We start from the raw sequence: 13,068 nt of genomic DNA, 5'->3' as shown, positions 1-13,068 counted from the left end.
TCGGATGAACAAATGAACACGGTACAGCATAATATACCAGCAATAGCTTTTGCTAGTGCCCTATTGGCAATTAATCTACTTATATCTATAATTATGTCCTTTAGCTGGTAGCCGATAGTGCTTGGGTGAAGTACCTACGGCGAAGACACAGTATATAAGCATTAAGAGAGGCCTATACTACATGCAGCAGCTGTGGAAGAAGGTTAGTACAGAAACTGTTCATACCAGCAAGCGCCTTGATCCTGGACCTCTCGAACAAGCGGGACGAGGAGTTGCCGCCGTCGTACTCGAAGTCGTCGATGATCTCCTGGCCATGGCCGATGGACGGGTCCCAGCGGGACACGGAGATGTCGGTCGTCATCGCGACCAGCCGGTGAGCTGACGCTCCACGCTCAACGATCTGAGGAGGAAGGGAAAGGGGGTGGTTAAACATGACATATCTATACAAGTATATGTGTATAAGTATTATCAGAAAGTATAAGTATTATCAGAAAGTATAAGTATTATCAGAAAGTATAAGTATTATTAAACGTACCAATGGCCATGACAGCTCTCGGGGTGCGTATTGCGACGTATAAAAACGAAATGTATAATTTCACATTAATAACGTTCACAACATATAATGAACGTTACGTATAACAACAAAATCTATATTTTCATAAGGTATAAGATTCAATTGGTATAACGTACATTTTATATAAAATCAAAATATATAATACTTACGAGGACTAATATCAATTCGTATAACATACATTACGTATATCGATTAAAATATATACTATCATAAAGTATAAAGTTTATAATCTGTGTTTAACCGTCAAACCCCCTAGCACCAAAACCTAAAGATAGGTGCGACGACGAGCAAAGCGAGGAGGAGCGTGTTAGGTGCACATGTTCGTCGAAACCAAAGCGGAGCGCAGCGAAGCGGAGCGGAGCGTCTCCCCACACAGCGCCAATAATAATAATGTCAAAACCCCTAGTACCAAAACCTAAAGATAGGTGCGACGACGAGCAAAGCGAGGAGGAGCGTGTTAGGTGCACATGTTCGTCGAAACCAACGCGGAGCGCAGCGAAGCGGAGCGGAGCGTCTCCCCACATAGCGCCAATAATAATAATAATGTCAAAACCCCTAGTACCAAAACCTAAAGATAGGTGCGACGACGAGCAAAGCGAGGAGGAGCGTGTTAGGTGCACATGTTCGTCGAAACCAAAGCGGAGCGCAGCGAAGCGGAGCGGAGCGTCTCCCCACATAGCGCCAATAATAATAATAATGTCAAAACCCCTAGTACCAAAACCTAAAGATAGGTGCGACGACGAGCAAAGCGAGGAGGAGCGTGTTAGGTGCACATGTTCGTCGAAACCAAAGCGGAGCGCAGCGAAGCGGAGCGGAGCGTCTCCCCACATAGCGCCAATAATAATAATAATGTCAAAACCCCTAGTACCAAAACCTAAAGATAGGTGCGACGACGAGCAAAGCGAGGAGGAGCGTGTTAGGTGCACATGTTCGGCGAAACTAAAGCGGAGCGCAGCGAAGCGGAGCGGAGCGTTCCCCACACATAACGTCAATAATAATGAAAATACGATACGACAATCTTTTATACTTTTTGTGCATTATACATTATGATAATTATATCCGTTGTAGAATATATGTTATAAACGTTATGCATTTTAATCGTTATATCAATTGAAATTATACTTTTTGAACGTTATTCTTAACGAAATTATGTATTTAGTAATTATGCCTTTCGTTTGTTATGCACAGTGATCGTTATACTTAATAAATTTATATCATATGGGCGTATACCTTGTGAATGTTATACCATTCGTTTTTATACCTCGTATTACTTACCCCAGCTCTCGATTTCGCGTTTCGTAAAGCAAGAGGAATCCTACAATTCCTAATACCCTAGTTACATCTCCCGAGTAGAGTGGCGACACAGTGCATTGGTCGAGTGAGGATCGGCCGAGGATATCGTCTCGCTGTTCCATCCGATAGGTGTAATCATGATATAAGGAATTGGGGGACTCCTCTTGCTTGAGGAAATGCGAAGTTCCAGAGAGTAGCACGTTTAAGGCAACTAGAAAGAGTAGTGGTTAGGGTAACAGCGACCCGAATCTCCGTATTTTTTTAAGTTCACATAGTCAAAAACGGTAAAATAGGGACATTGGTAAACACGAAAAGGTCTTAAGTCGTAAGTATTTGGTTTAACAACGATATATTGCTCGAGGCAAACACCCCTATTACATTGCTTTTTTCCAAACAGTCACAGGCTATAGACTGGTTATGAGCTATGAGATTTTGCTCATACCGACATATTTCCAATAAGTTTTCGTGCAAACAACCGTTCTGTTGCCGTCGGATACGACCTTGTGCCTTGCACTTGAATATTGCCTACATATTTCCACTTGTAGTTTAGCATTGAAACGGCATAATGATTCACGAGTAGGTACCTACGAATACAATACATGGAATAACAGCTAGTCATGGTTGTTTATTTTTAACTACAATTTCAAAAATTGTTGTCGAATAAAATAATTTTATCTCAGTCCTAAGTCCTACCTTATTAAACTTCCAACTAACACGTCATCTAAATATATGTATTTTAGTAAAATTACTGTTGAATTTATGGAGTAAGAAATCTCAAGAATGCGAACTTCATTAAAAGCAATACAATGTAAAGAATGTGCTCCTTCTGGTTGCGAAGGGCACGATACAATGGAGGAGGGGCAGAAAAGTTAGGTCAAGTGTTGAATCTCAGCATGCGCCAATTATTCATCTAAAACAAAAAAAAAAAAAAAAAACACGCACTCACGCCTTGTACTAATGTACTCCCTTGCGGGGTAGGCAGAGGTGCATTGCTGCACCCACTTTTCGCCAGAGTGTTATGTTAGTCCCAATGTAATAGGGGGCGGGCCTATTGCCATTTTACGGGCACATCCAAGACCCGAGAACAAATATCTGTGTTTAAACAAATATCTGCCCCAGCCGGGAATCGAACCCGGGACCATCGGCTCAGTAGTCAGGGTCACTAACCATTTCGCCATTCGGTCGTCATCTAAAACAACTTTGAAGAAAGATTCAAAGGCTCCTTTTCCCACGATACCTTACAAATATTTGTTAACTAATATGTAATTGGGTGAGCATGGGTTTTTTTTGGTTCTACCTTTTTTGGCATAAGATTTATTTGCCTAATCTCGTATTGCATAGTAACGTTTGGTCAAAGTCTCCTTTCGCCGAAAATCGTATGGCATAAATCTCGTTTAGTAAAAAGTTATTTCGCATAATATTGTTAAGCCTAATAATGGTATGGCCAAATCTTGAATAGTCTAATAATGCTATGACATACCTTATATAAAGTAATAATATTCGGGTTTTAACTTGGATGGGGCGACTTAGCGCAACTGGTGCCTTGTATTGTTTCCTTGTATGTAGGAAACGCTCCGCTCCGCGCGCTCCGCTTTGCTTTTGACGAAAATGTGCACCTAACATGCTCCTCCTCGCTTTGCTCGTCGTCGCACCTATCTTTAGGTTTCGATCACATGGGGTTTAATGGTGTTTGTAATAATTATAATGGTCATTAACTTTCGATATTTTGATAATACAATATCGTGATTTTCGGGATGTAGGAGAAAAATACCACAATTTGTATATTTACAACATACTTAATATATGATTTATTAAGATAATATTAGGAGATACAAGATTATACCTACCTATAGGAACAATTTGAGCAAACGAGACTTATGTGTTTCAAGATTGTGCCAAAAGAGTTTTAGACATAACGAGTCTTCTGCCACTTAAGATTTTGCAAAGTGATGATTCGACCAAAAAAGTTTAGACCTTACGAGTTATGCGAAACGAGTTTTGTGCAATAAAGATTAGGCGAAATGAGGGGAACCCGTTTTTTTTACCCCGCGTTGGGTCCCGTAAAAGCTTCGAACTTGATAAAAAACCACTAAATTGTGTTATAGCCCATTTGATCTTAAAAAGCAAGAAATATATCGTACCATTCGTACCCAAAGTCGCAATCCAACAATTTATAAATGTACCACTAAATAAAATAAACAAAGTTTTAAAGAACACTGCAATCGGCAAGTGAAGTAATTTGTGTTATTCTACAATACGTCATGCCGGTGATAAGATTAGATAATTACACTTCTTCAATACACTTACTATCTCGAGAGTCTATATGACCGCACCTTGCTGGTTTCTTTAACTGTGATATCACTAATGCAGGGGGAATATATTGAAAAACTTTAAACATACATATAGGAATATTTATTTATTTATTTATTTATTTAATACTTAATATACGAATACGAGCAATACAAGAACTAAGGATAGAAAATTCAATACACTTTGATAATGCAGAAGAATTCTATTTTCATCAACAACTAGTCTCCGTTTACTAGCTCTCTCCAATACCTTTTCAATCCACTCACTATTTTATGTTTGTAATCTGTAACATTCTCTTCCGTGCCGTTTCGAAGTTCTGTCCAGTATCACGATGATCCAAATTCTTATCTAACCTGGATAATTAGAGCAGAGCGGTAGTAATTGCTTTATGTGTCTGCTAAATGTCCTCGGTAAGAATTAAATAAATAATAAATAAAAATTCGTTTATTTGAAAACCAACAAAGACACATACAAATTGTTGAAACCTTGGTCCTCAAACTAGGATTCCCTGTGCTATGAGGACCAGGACCCGTCGTTGATTATTTATCTAATTTAAGTGCCTATTAGAAGCATATATAAATTACAAAAGTTAGATGCTTACTTGCTAATTAGGGATATACTTTAGATCTGATGAGATTACATCTGGTAGGTACATACTTAATTAATAAATTTAAAAAAAAAAAAACAGTTATTGAACATTTAACTTTGTAGGTACATTTTATGAAAGTAGAATATAAAAAGTTAAAAAATAAAAACCAAATCATATATGATAGTGAGTGTTGTGTGTGAGCTGTGTGTATGTGTGTCAGGTGTGTGTATGTTTGTGTGTGTGTGTGTATGTGTGTGTGTGTGTGTGATTGTGTGTGTGTGTGTGTGTGATTGTGTGTGTGTGTGTGATTGTGTGTGTGTGTGTGTGATTGTGTGTGTGTGTGTGATTGTGTGTGTGTGTGTGTGATTGTGTGTGTTTTCACATTAGAGCCCACTTAGCCCTGCGACTAAGTCTTGGGATCGAGGGACCATAGTTAAGGTATCACTAAGTGGGCATATTATATACTTACATATTGTTGAAAACAGCAAATTATTTATTTATTTACTTTAATGACTTTTTCAGTGTCGTCGTAATTAAGTGTGAGTAACCAGGAGTTAATAATTTTTTTACACACAAAGCGTGTTTTTTAGGGTTCCGTAGCCAAAATGGCAAAAACGGAACCCTTATAGTTTCGTCATGTCCGTCTGTCCGTCTGTCCGTCTGTCCGTCTGTCCGTCTGTCACAGCCGATTTACTCGGAAACTATAAGTACTACAGTGATGAAATTTGATGGGAATATGTGTTGTATGAACCGCTACAAAAATATGACACTAAATAGTAAAAAAAAGAATTGGGGGTGGGGCCCCCCATACATGTAACTGAGGGATGAAATTTTTTTTTTCGATGTACATACCCGTGTGGGGTATCAATGGAAAGGTCTTTTAAAATGATATAAAGTTTTCTAAAAAACATTTTTCTTAAAGTGAACGGTTTTTGAGATATCAGCTCTCAAAGTCGTAAAAAGTATGTCCCCCCCCCTCTATTTTTATAACTACGGGGTATAAAATTCTAAAAAAAATAGAGGTGATGCATGCTAATTAACGATTTTTGGTTTGATCAAAGTATCTCTTATAGTTTTTGAGATAGGTTGATTTAACTGTAATATTATATTTGCTGCTACGGAACCCTTTGTGCGCGAGCCCGACTCGCACTTGGCCGGTTTTTTTTAAATATGCAATGAGATTGCTCCACTTTAGTAAGGACAAAAGGAGCCAGAAAGTTGTAGAAACGCTTGTAAAATTCTGTATTTGTTTTAGGCGTTAGCCACTTTTTCAATCTTGCATTTTCTTTAGAGTAAATAGTTTGAAGAGATTTCCGATGAAAGTATAATATAAGTGATTTGAGAAATTGTTGCCTTACTGTTAAAAGTTTCGTCTCTTCATAGAGTTGTGTTGTTGGAAAACGGAATCTTTTGCAATACATCACTTTGATTACAGCTCTTTGTGCTCTTTCTAGTGATATAAGGGTGGTTTTTGGGGCCCCGCCCCATGCTATTATGCAATAAGACACAACTGACTGACATAGGGCAAGGTATATTGATTTTAGTAAGTCTCGTGTGGCAACCTTCCGAAGACACCTAAAGGTATACATCAGTCTACGCACCCTTTTTGAGAGTACCTCAATATGGGGTTTCCAAGACAATTTGTGGTCCAACATCACTCCAAGATATTTTATTTTGTCTGTGCGTTCGATGGACGTACAATCACAGGCATCCGGGTTGATGTTGGGGGGATTAGCGTATTTGCCACAGGTATGTATGGTTAGATGGTCTTGTGTTGGTTCTGTTTTTTTTGTGATGTGAAAACCAAGAAATTTTGTTTTACCAACATTTAGGGTTAATAAGTTGCTATTTAGCCAGTCAGCTACCTCTGCCATCCCTTTTTCAGCATTTCCATTTCCAATTAGCAGCAACCACCACTAATTATGATGCTGTGTTACGAAAATAGGGCATTGCACAACCATATTTATATAGATACATCAAAATAACCACTTCTCTATGTGTACTAGTATTCGCAATGTTAATCTATAATCGAGTAATACTTAATTTACCCATATAAGGCATAAAGCTTATTGAAAGTCAACATGATCTAATCGGCTTTCAACACAACCAAGTTAGCTTGAATAATAAATGCAAGAAGTGGTATGATAAAAACTCTAACTCGCCATTTAAGACTAACTTTTTTACACTCAGCAGGTTTCCCAAGAAACAGGTTTAATCTTTAACCAGCCATTTGTGCTCTTCACCGAGACAGCCCACCATCCATACCCTGATTACTCAGTTTTTAGCAACCATTAAGCCAGAGGCTGGTGACGTCACGACACGAGCATACATAAAGTAATCAGTGTATTCCGATTGTGACCTTCCGACATAATGGAGCTGGTTGAAGGTCCCCTCTCAATGGGATGCTGGCTAATAATGTCAGCGGAGTATGTCATACGTCATACTTCACTAGGGAGATGTAGGATTACAGGGACTCGTTAGATCAAATTGTGGAAGTTTTACATGGAACGAAATGAGGTGGAAAATAATTTGAAAAATACAATTTAGGGCATGTGAATATGGAATCTGACTCCGTGTAACTAAAATCTAACTGGACGAACTTCTACTTTAACCGTATTATGGAACTCCAAAAGTATCCAACCATAAAAGAGCAGCACTCAATACTAAAAGCTAGGCTAGGCTTCAAATCTCTGAAGGATCTAAGTTTTAATGAGGTTTTCCGTGCGCGGGGCGCACTAGGGGAGTGAATGTATTTCGAAAAGGTATATCTCATAGAATATGCTATGCATTCAAATTCATTATCAAGTGATATTATTTTCACAGTATTTATATATGTATTGTGTCACATCTATGTGTTTTGTTATTTTCACAGTAATTATATATGTATTGTGTCACATCTATCTGTGAGAAAGTAATAAATCTCCGTAATGAGACCGTTATATTTTTCAAGCTGTTGATCACATAACAATACCTAACGTTCAAATCACATCTCACGCAGTTGTAGGTGTGCTGATTAGAGTAATTAAATTATTTGTCATTAGTTTATCAATAGGCAGAGTTAGTAAAGTCAATAGGCACTTGAACCATATTCTCACTACTAAACAGATAATCCCAAAATGGATTTACAACTTAAAGCTTAAAAGTGCAGTCTACAAAACAATGCGGACACAGAATTCTTGGAAACACACAAATCTCATTTCACGGATGCGTCACGTAAAACGCCCTATTTCCAATACATGCTAATAATACACCATTCCAACAATGTTGCCAGGTGAGCCAAGGAAACTGTATGTATAATACTTAATTCAAATGAGATGAAGTGGAGTTCTTAAGGACTGACACACATGGAGTGGCTATGCAAATGGTGATGATTCCATCTCATTCTAGTCACAACTCCTCACGACTATGTGTTGTGAATAAACTTAGGAATAGCTCTAGGTATACGTCAGTCTCCAAAGTTCCTTCCTATACGTTTAAAAAAATAGATCTAACCTAACCTAATTCAATGCAATAAAGTGGTCCACAAATTAATATACTTTAAATATTAAAAGTATTTAAAATGTACTGATAATCTGGCATGGCAACCCAGAGGATATCTGGACACGTCATAACAGTTCACTCGTTCCCAGTGACTTCACGGAGTAGTAAGCCCCAAGTTAGTTCTCTGATTCGTAAACAACAGAACCTCGCTTGCAGACAATGAACCAAACGAATTAGTGACTGCCACGACTTCCGGTGAATTCTGGTGCATTGTTTAGTAACTAGCGGGATTTCGTTGTTGGACTAGATAGCTTCTTGGGTAAACAATACACGTGAATGTTTATTGTTAAAGACTTACCGGAATGCCAATGACTATGCCAAGTACAAGTTACATAATATTCATAACCGAAACAAAAAAGGACAGCAAAAACTGCTCTATCCGATTTAAAATGAACCGGTTTCCAGAGCAGAGACAGCGCATAAATAAACTTGACGATCCACAAACCACAATAGATTAGCTATCTACAGAGGCAACAACAAAAAAATGGCATTGGCCCGCTAAGTCTTTGGCTATAGAAAAATCAATGTCAGCGGGCGTTACAAAACCGAGTTAATCAAAACTGATTCAGGCAAAAGTGAACCTTACGACTGGGTTATACGCGGCTTTAATACAAGAACTATGAGTAAGTTCTCTATCGGCGAGGTAAGTGGGGAGGGCGATGACCCCGTGGTAGCAGACATGGCGTCGAAACCACACCACGACTCTGCCACCCACTCCCACCACTTCTGTTAGAACATAGGCAATGCGGCCTACTAGACGGTACAGGCTAAACAATAAAGTTGGTGAAACTTAACTATTTTAATGCAACGAGAATAAAAGCCATTTTGAAACTTCGCCTGGAATCGATAAACGAATTCCGAGAAGACATTAGAGCTGTGTTATAGATAATAACTAGGTACTACGTACCTATTGATTGATTTTAAATTCAGACTATACATAATGATAGTTTGAATTCTAGAGCTAGGAGAATCTAAAAACAACCAAGTCCCACAAGACGGCATCTGCGCTGATACGCAATGCAACAAGAGTTCTATAATAAAACTAGACCCAATCAGACGCAGCGATGATGTCAAAGTCAAGACCGACAGGTGATTGATGGCCATCTGAATTAGAAAGCAGAAAGGCTATAAATATTGATTAACATGACGAGAACTTAATGAAGTTAATCCGACAGTACTTGGTGGACCAAGATGTTTTTGTTTTAAAGAAGATAGGACATAAAGCCAGACGTATTATTAAAAGCGTCACCCCTATTCCACCGTCTCTTAGATACGACTCATCGTCACGCTATCTCCATTAGGGGGACATAATGTCGCTGTAACGGGGAACTAGTCATTTAACTCCAATCAAAATTGAATTAAATAATCGTGGGTAAGAATATTTTAAACCTCTAGATCTCTCTCAATGTGACATTCGTCAAGTTCAATAAATGAAGCACAGAGAGGACACAAAATAAACTAGAAAACCCAAACCTTGGAACATAGCCAATGATAGAAAGAAGCGGTGACATGGCCGATCAGATGTTTGGGAAGACATTGCCCTTATTAATATAGGTCATAGTATATCTAAAATCATGAATTTATCTTGTGAAAACTAACTTGAAACGTCCAGCAGGAAGAGGTAATAAACAAAGAAAAAGTATCTACCACATCAAATCCGTTTCGACGCTCAATGTAGACAGTAGTTTTAAAGTTTATTACAGTGGCGGCCTCTGTAGAGTAACTTTTAAAGGTTCTTTGGTTTTACAATGTTCTGCCTCTACCTCCTCTATATCGCGATTAGGCCCCGCGTGCGGTGCCGTCATACATAATAACCAGCCTGTCTATTGCGTCTGCGGAGCGGATATCCTACGACATAACAGGCTGGCATCGTCTCGAGTACTGCTTCGTAGTGTGTTGAAGCTTTCTTCGATAGAGCAGTTAAGTGGCTCGTCTGCTATAGTTTTTTACATGCATATGCCCGCGACTGTTATTCTCGAAGGGGTAATCGAGGTGACTAGCAGCTTTTCAGCAGTCACCGGTCAGCCGTTTTTTAAGTGGATTATACTTTTTTACGTAGGTTAAAACTGCCATAAGACATCGAAAAATATTTTTAAATATCTTTATTCATGTAAACGATTATAATAATGAGTCGAATTAACTCTATTGGTTCTCGAGCACAATAAGTGAAGTGGAAAGTTGAAACATTTGCAGTAATCGACGAATATTCACGAGTAAACTCCTAGTTGCCACAAGGAAACTTTGTTGTCTTATCTTGGGAGTAATATAAAAGTAATATAAACAAGCATAAATATTTAAATTTACTGGAAATCAGCAGAAACACGAACAAAGTACCTCTGCAGCAATAACCACACGTAATTTCATTTCAGCTCAGTGCATGAACGTGGAAAAGTACCTCATAAAAATAACATCAACGACTATACGAGTCACTCATCCGTACGAAAATGGAGTTAAATAATAACATCACACTATAGGGAAATCGTTTTGCTCAATGCCCTAGATTTTGCTACCGCAAAAAGACAACCATTGACCTGTCTTCTTGTTCCGATTCGCAACAAAGAGACTGGCGGATTGCATCTATCAGCATTCACGCAGGCAGGAAGTCAAGATGATTATCAACGGGAGGCTAACGGTAATTCCATAGCAGGCGGATGCCGGCAGGTCGCCCGTCACAGCTGGTGCCTCCAGCCTGGCAACTGCATCCATTATTTATTGTAGTCTCTATTTGTTTTCATTATCAACACCTTTACTGTTGGGATCACACGTTTTCGTAATTCCAGTTATCAAGCTGACATCATACCTGTGCCTAAATTTAGAGCGAGTCAATTGAGTGGAGCAGGTCACGAGATTGCTTCAACTGTTCGTAATGTAGCATTAAACATTATTAGAGTTTATTTTTGAAAAAATACCTTCTGTATGATAAAATCCATACCATTACCGTCTAAAACATCATTTCAGAGTGTGAGCATGCTTATCCAGACATTAATAAAATTAGCCGTTTATTCAGTTTTTGAATAAGGAGAATAGAGTCTCGGAGGTCTAGAATAGGTGGCTGATGGGGCGGACGAGCTAACTGACGCTTCCGATCCTGGCGACGGCGCGCGGACGAATCCATTAACCCAAATATAGCACCGCGCCCGTCGCGCCACTCACGCACCGCCGTAATCTAATACACCCTATTACTTTATATTCAATGCTTCTAAATTAATTTATAATTATTAGATCAGAAAGCTATAGATCGCATCTAGTGGAGGGCTCTGGCCTTCGTCCAGCAGTGGACTGCTATAGGCTGATGATGATATCTGAATCTGCTGTAGAGCAAATTTTCATTCACAAGCTTCACGAATTCAGTCAGCAATCGCCTCACGATATGCCTCAAACACTAAGTATATCTAATTTTATCTAACAGAAGCGTCACCACACTCGTATACTCAAGCATGACTTGGGATTTTCAAAAGATTGAATGAGATACAAACCACCATGAAATTAAACTCATCCATATTTATAAGATAGTGAATGATCATAAGAAATTATATCATACGTGCCGTGCCCACTCGCTGTGAAGATCTTTATGATGAATCATATGAAAATGAAAACAGCGCCGTAAAAATTCAAGCCAAAGAAGAGGTGCTAATAAACATTGTTCAAAAATAAACTGGCGTGGATCAAGGTAGCCAACGAAAAGTGGGCTCTTAACATTAGTAACGCCACCTGCCCTGTGCTCCCACATGGGTAATTAATTCCCCCCTACAAACAAAACAAAAAAAAACTAAAAGCCGTTGACACGAAACACGACTAAAAGAGAAAACGGGCTGATTCCGTAAATAATGAAATCGAATCGAGAGCGATATCGAAACATCGGAAGTAGCTGAGCAAAGCCGAGCAAGCGGCGATCGTGGGAATGAATCAGGGTTATAATGATTCGGCGAGAACCAAAATAAAACTCTCCGAAACGCGCACTCACGGCGACGCTTCGCGATGCCGGCCGAAACAAATTCTGTCCCGATTCACTACATCAGCTAAATGCTCCAACTGATTAGTCCAGGTAGTCGTTGATGTTGAAATAGGGCAGGTCTGACTCATAAAGAGATTAGAAACCTGAGCCGCCACCACCACCACCCTGCGGGCGAGGTCCCCACACCACTATCGGAGGGGTGTTTGCTCAATCGGCCACTGACCGGACATAGGAAATACCAGCGCCACAAACGCTGTCGAGCTATTTGCCCTACTAACTGATAATCACTCACGGTGGAAGCTTTCATCGGCTCATTAGTTAACTAAGTAATAAATAAAAGGTAAACAGGAACTTACTGTAACAATATACAGGAAAAGAAAGTTTATTTGGATCAGTCTAAGCTGCAAATATTTTAACTAATGCCGCTTGGAATCGGTTGGTGTGAATGTTGTATGTATACATAGATGTGACTTAATGGAATCTTGCTATTTTATTGCGGCATAGTTTTTTGGCGAGCTTTGCGATAGCGAATGGGTTGAGTGCTATGATTTTGGCTGATGGCCCTTCCAATTTTTCAATTTGCCCGCCCGCTTGTGTTTGATCATGTATCTAAATAAAGATCACGTCATACTGTTCGGTTGCACCATCCAGTTCCTTAGGTGGTGACAAAATGAACTAGACATCCGCGTAGGCGTAGTTAATGTCCATTTTGAGGATGCGTCTCATTTGAACAATCGTATTTATGACACCGATTATTACTGTATTTCTAATTTGATACTTACTTTTGGTTCTAGTTTATTTTTATGA

The 13,068-nt window shown here is 39.1% G+C and overlaps 1 protein-coding gene across 1 annotated transcript in view; it reads right to left on the bottom strand.

Annotated features, from left to right (window-relative positions):
• LOC105388846 (spectrin beta chain) overlaps window positions 1-4,142 on the bottom strand; it is a 42,790-nt gene extending 38,648 nt beyond the window's left edge. Inside the window, exons 1-2 of the mRNA XM_048627455.1 lie at window positions 4,009-4,142; window positions 226-400 (exon numbers count right to left, since the gene is read on the bottom strand). Of these exons, the coding sequence (XP_048483412.1) occupies window positions 226-400; window positions 4,009-4,011 (178 nt within the window). The 5' untranslated portion in view covers window positions 4,012-4,142. The remainder of the gene's footprint in view (window positions 1-225; window positions 401-4,008) is intronic.
• Window positions 4,143-13,068: the final 8,926 nt, after the last annotated feature.

Source organism: Plutella xylostella, chromosome 18 (assembly GCF_932276165.1).
Source record: "Plutella xylostella chromosome 18, ilPluXylo3.1, whole genome shotgun sequence".
NCBI classification, from domain to species: domain Eukaryota; kingdom Metazoa; phylum Arthropoda; class Insecta; order Lepidoptera; family Plutellidae; genus Plutella; species Plutella xylostella.
The sequence above is the reverse complement of the archived record's forward strand: the minus strand, read 5'-3'. Positions and strand labels throughout refer to the sequence as shown.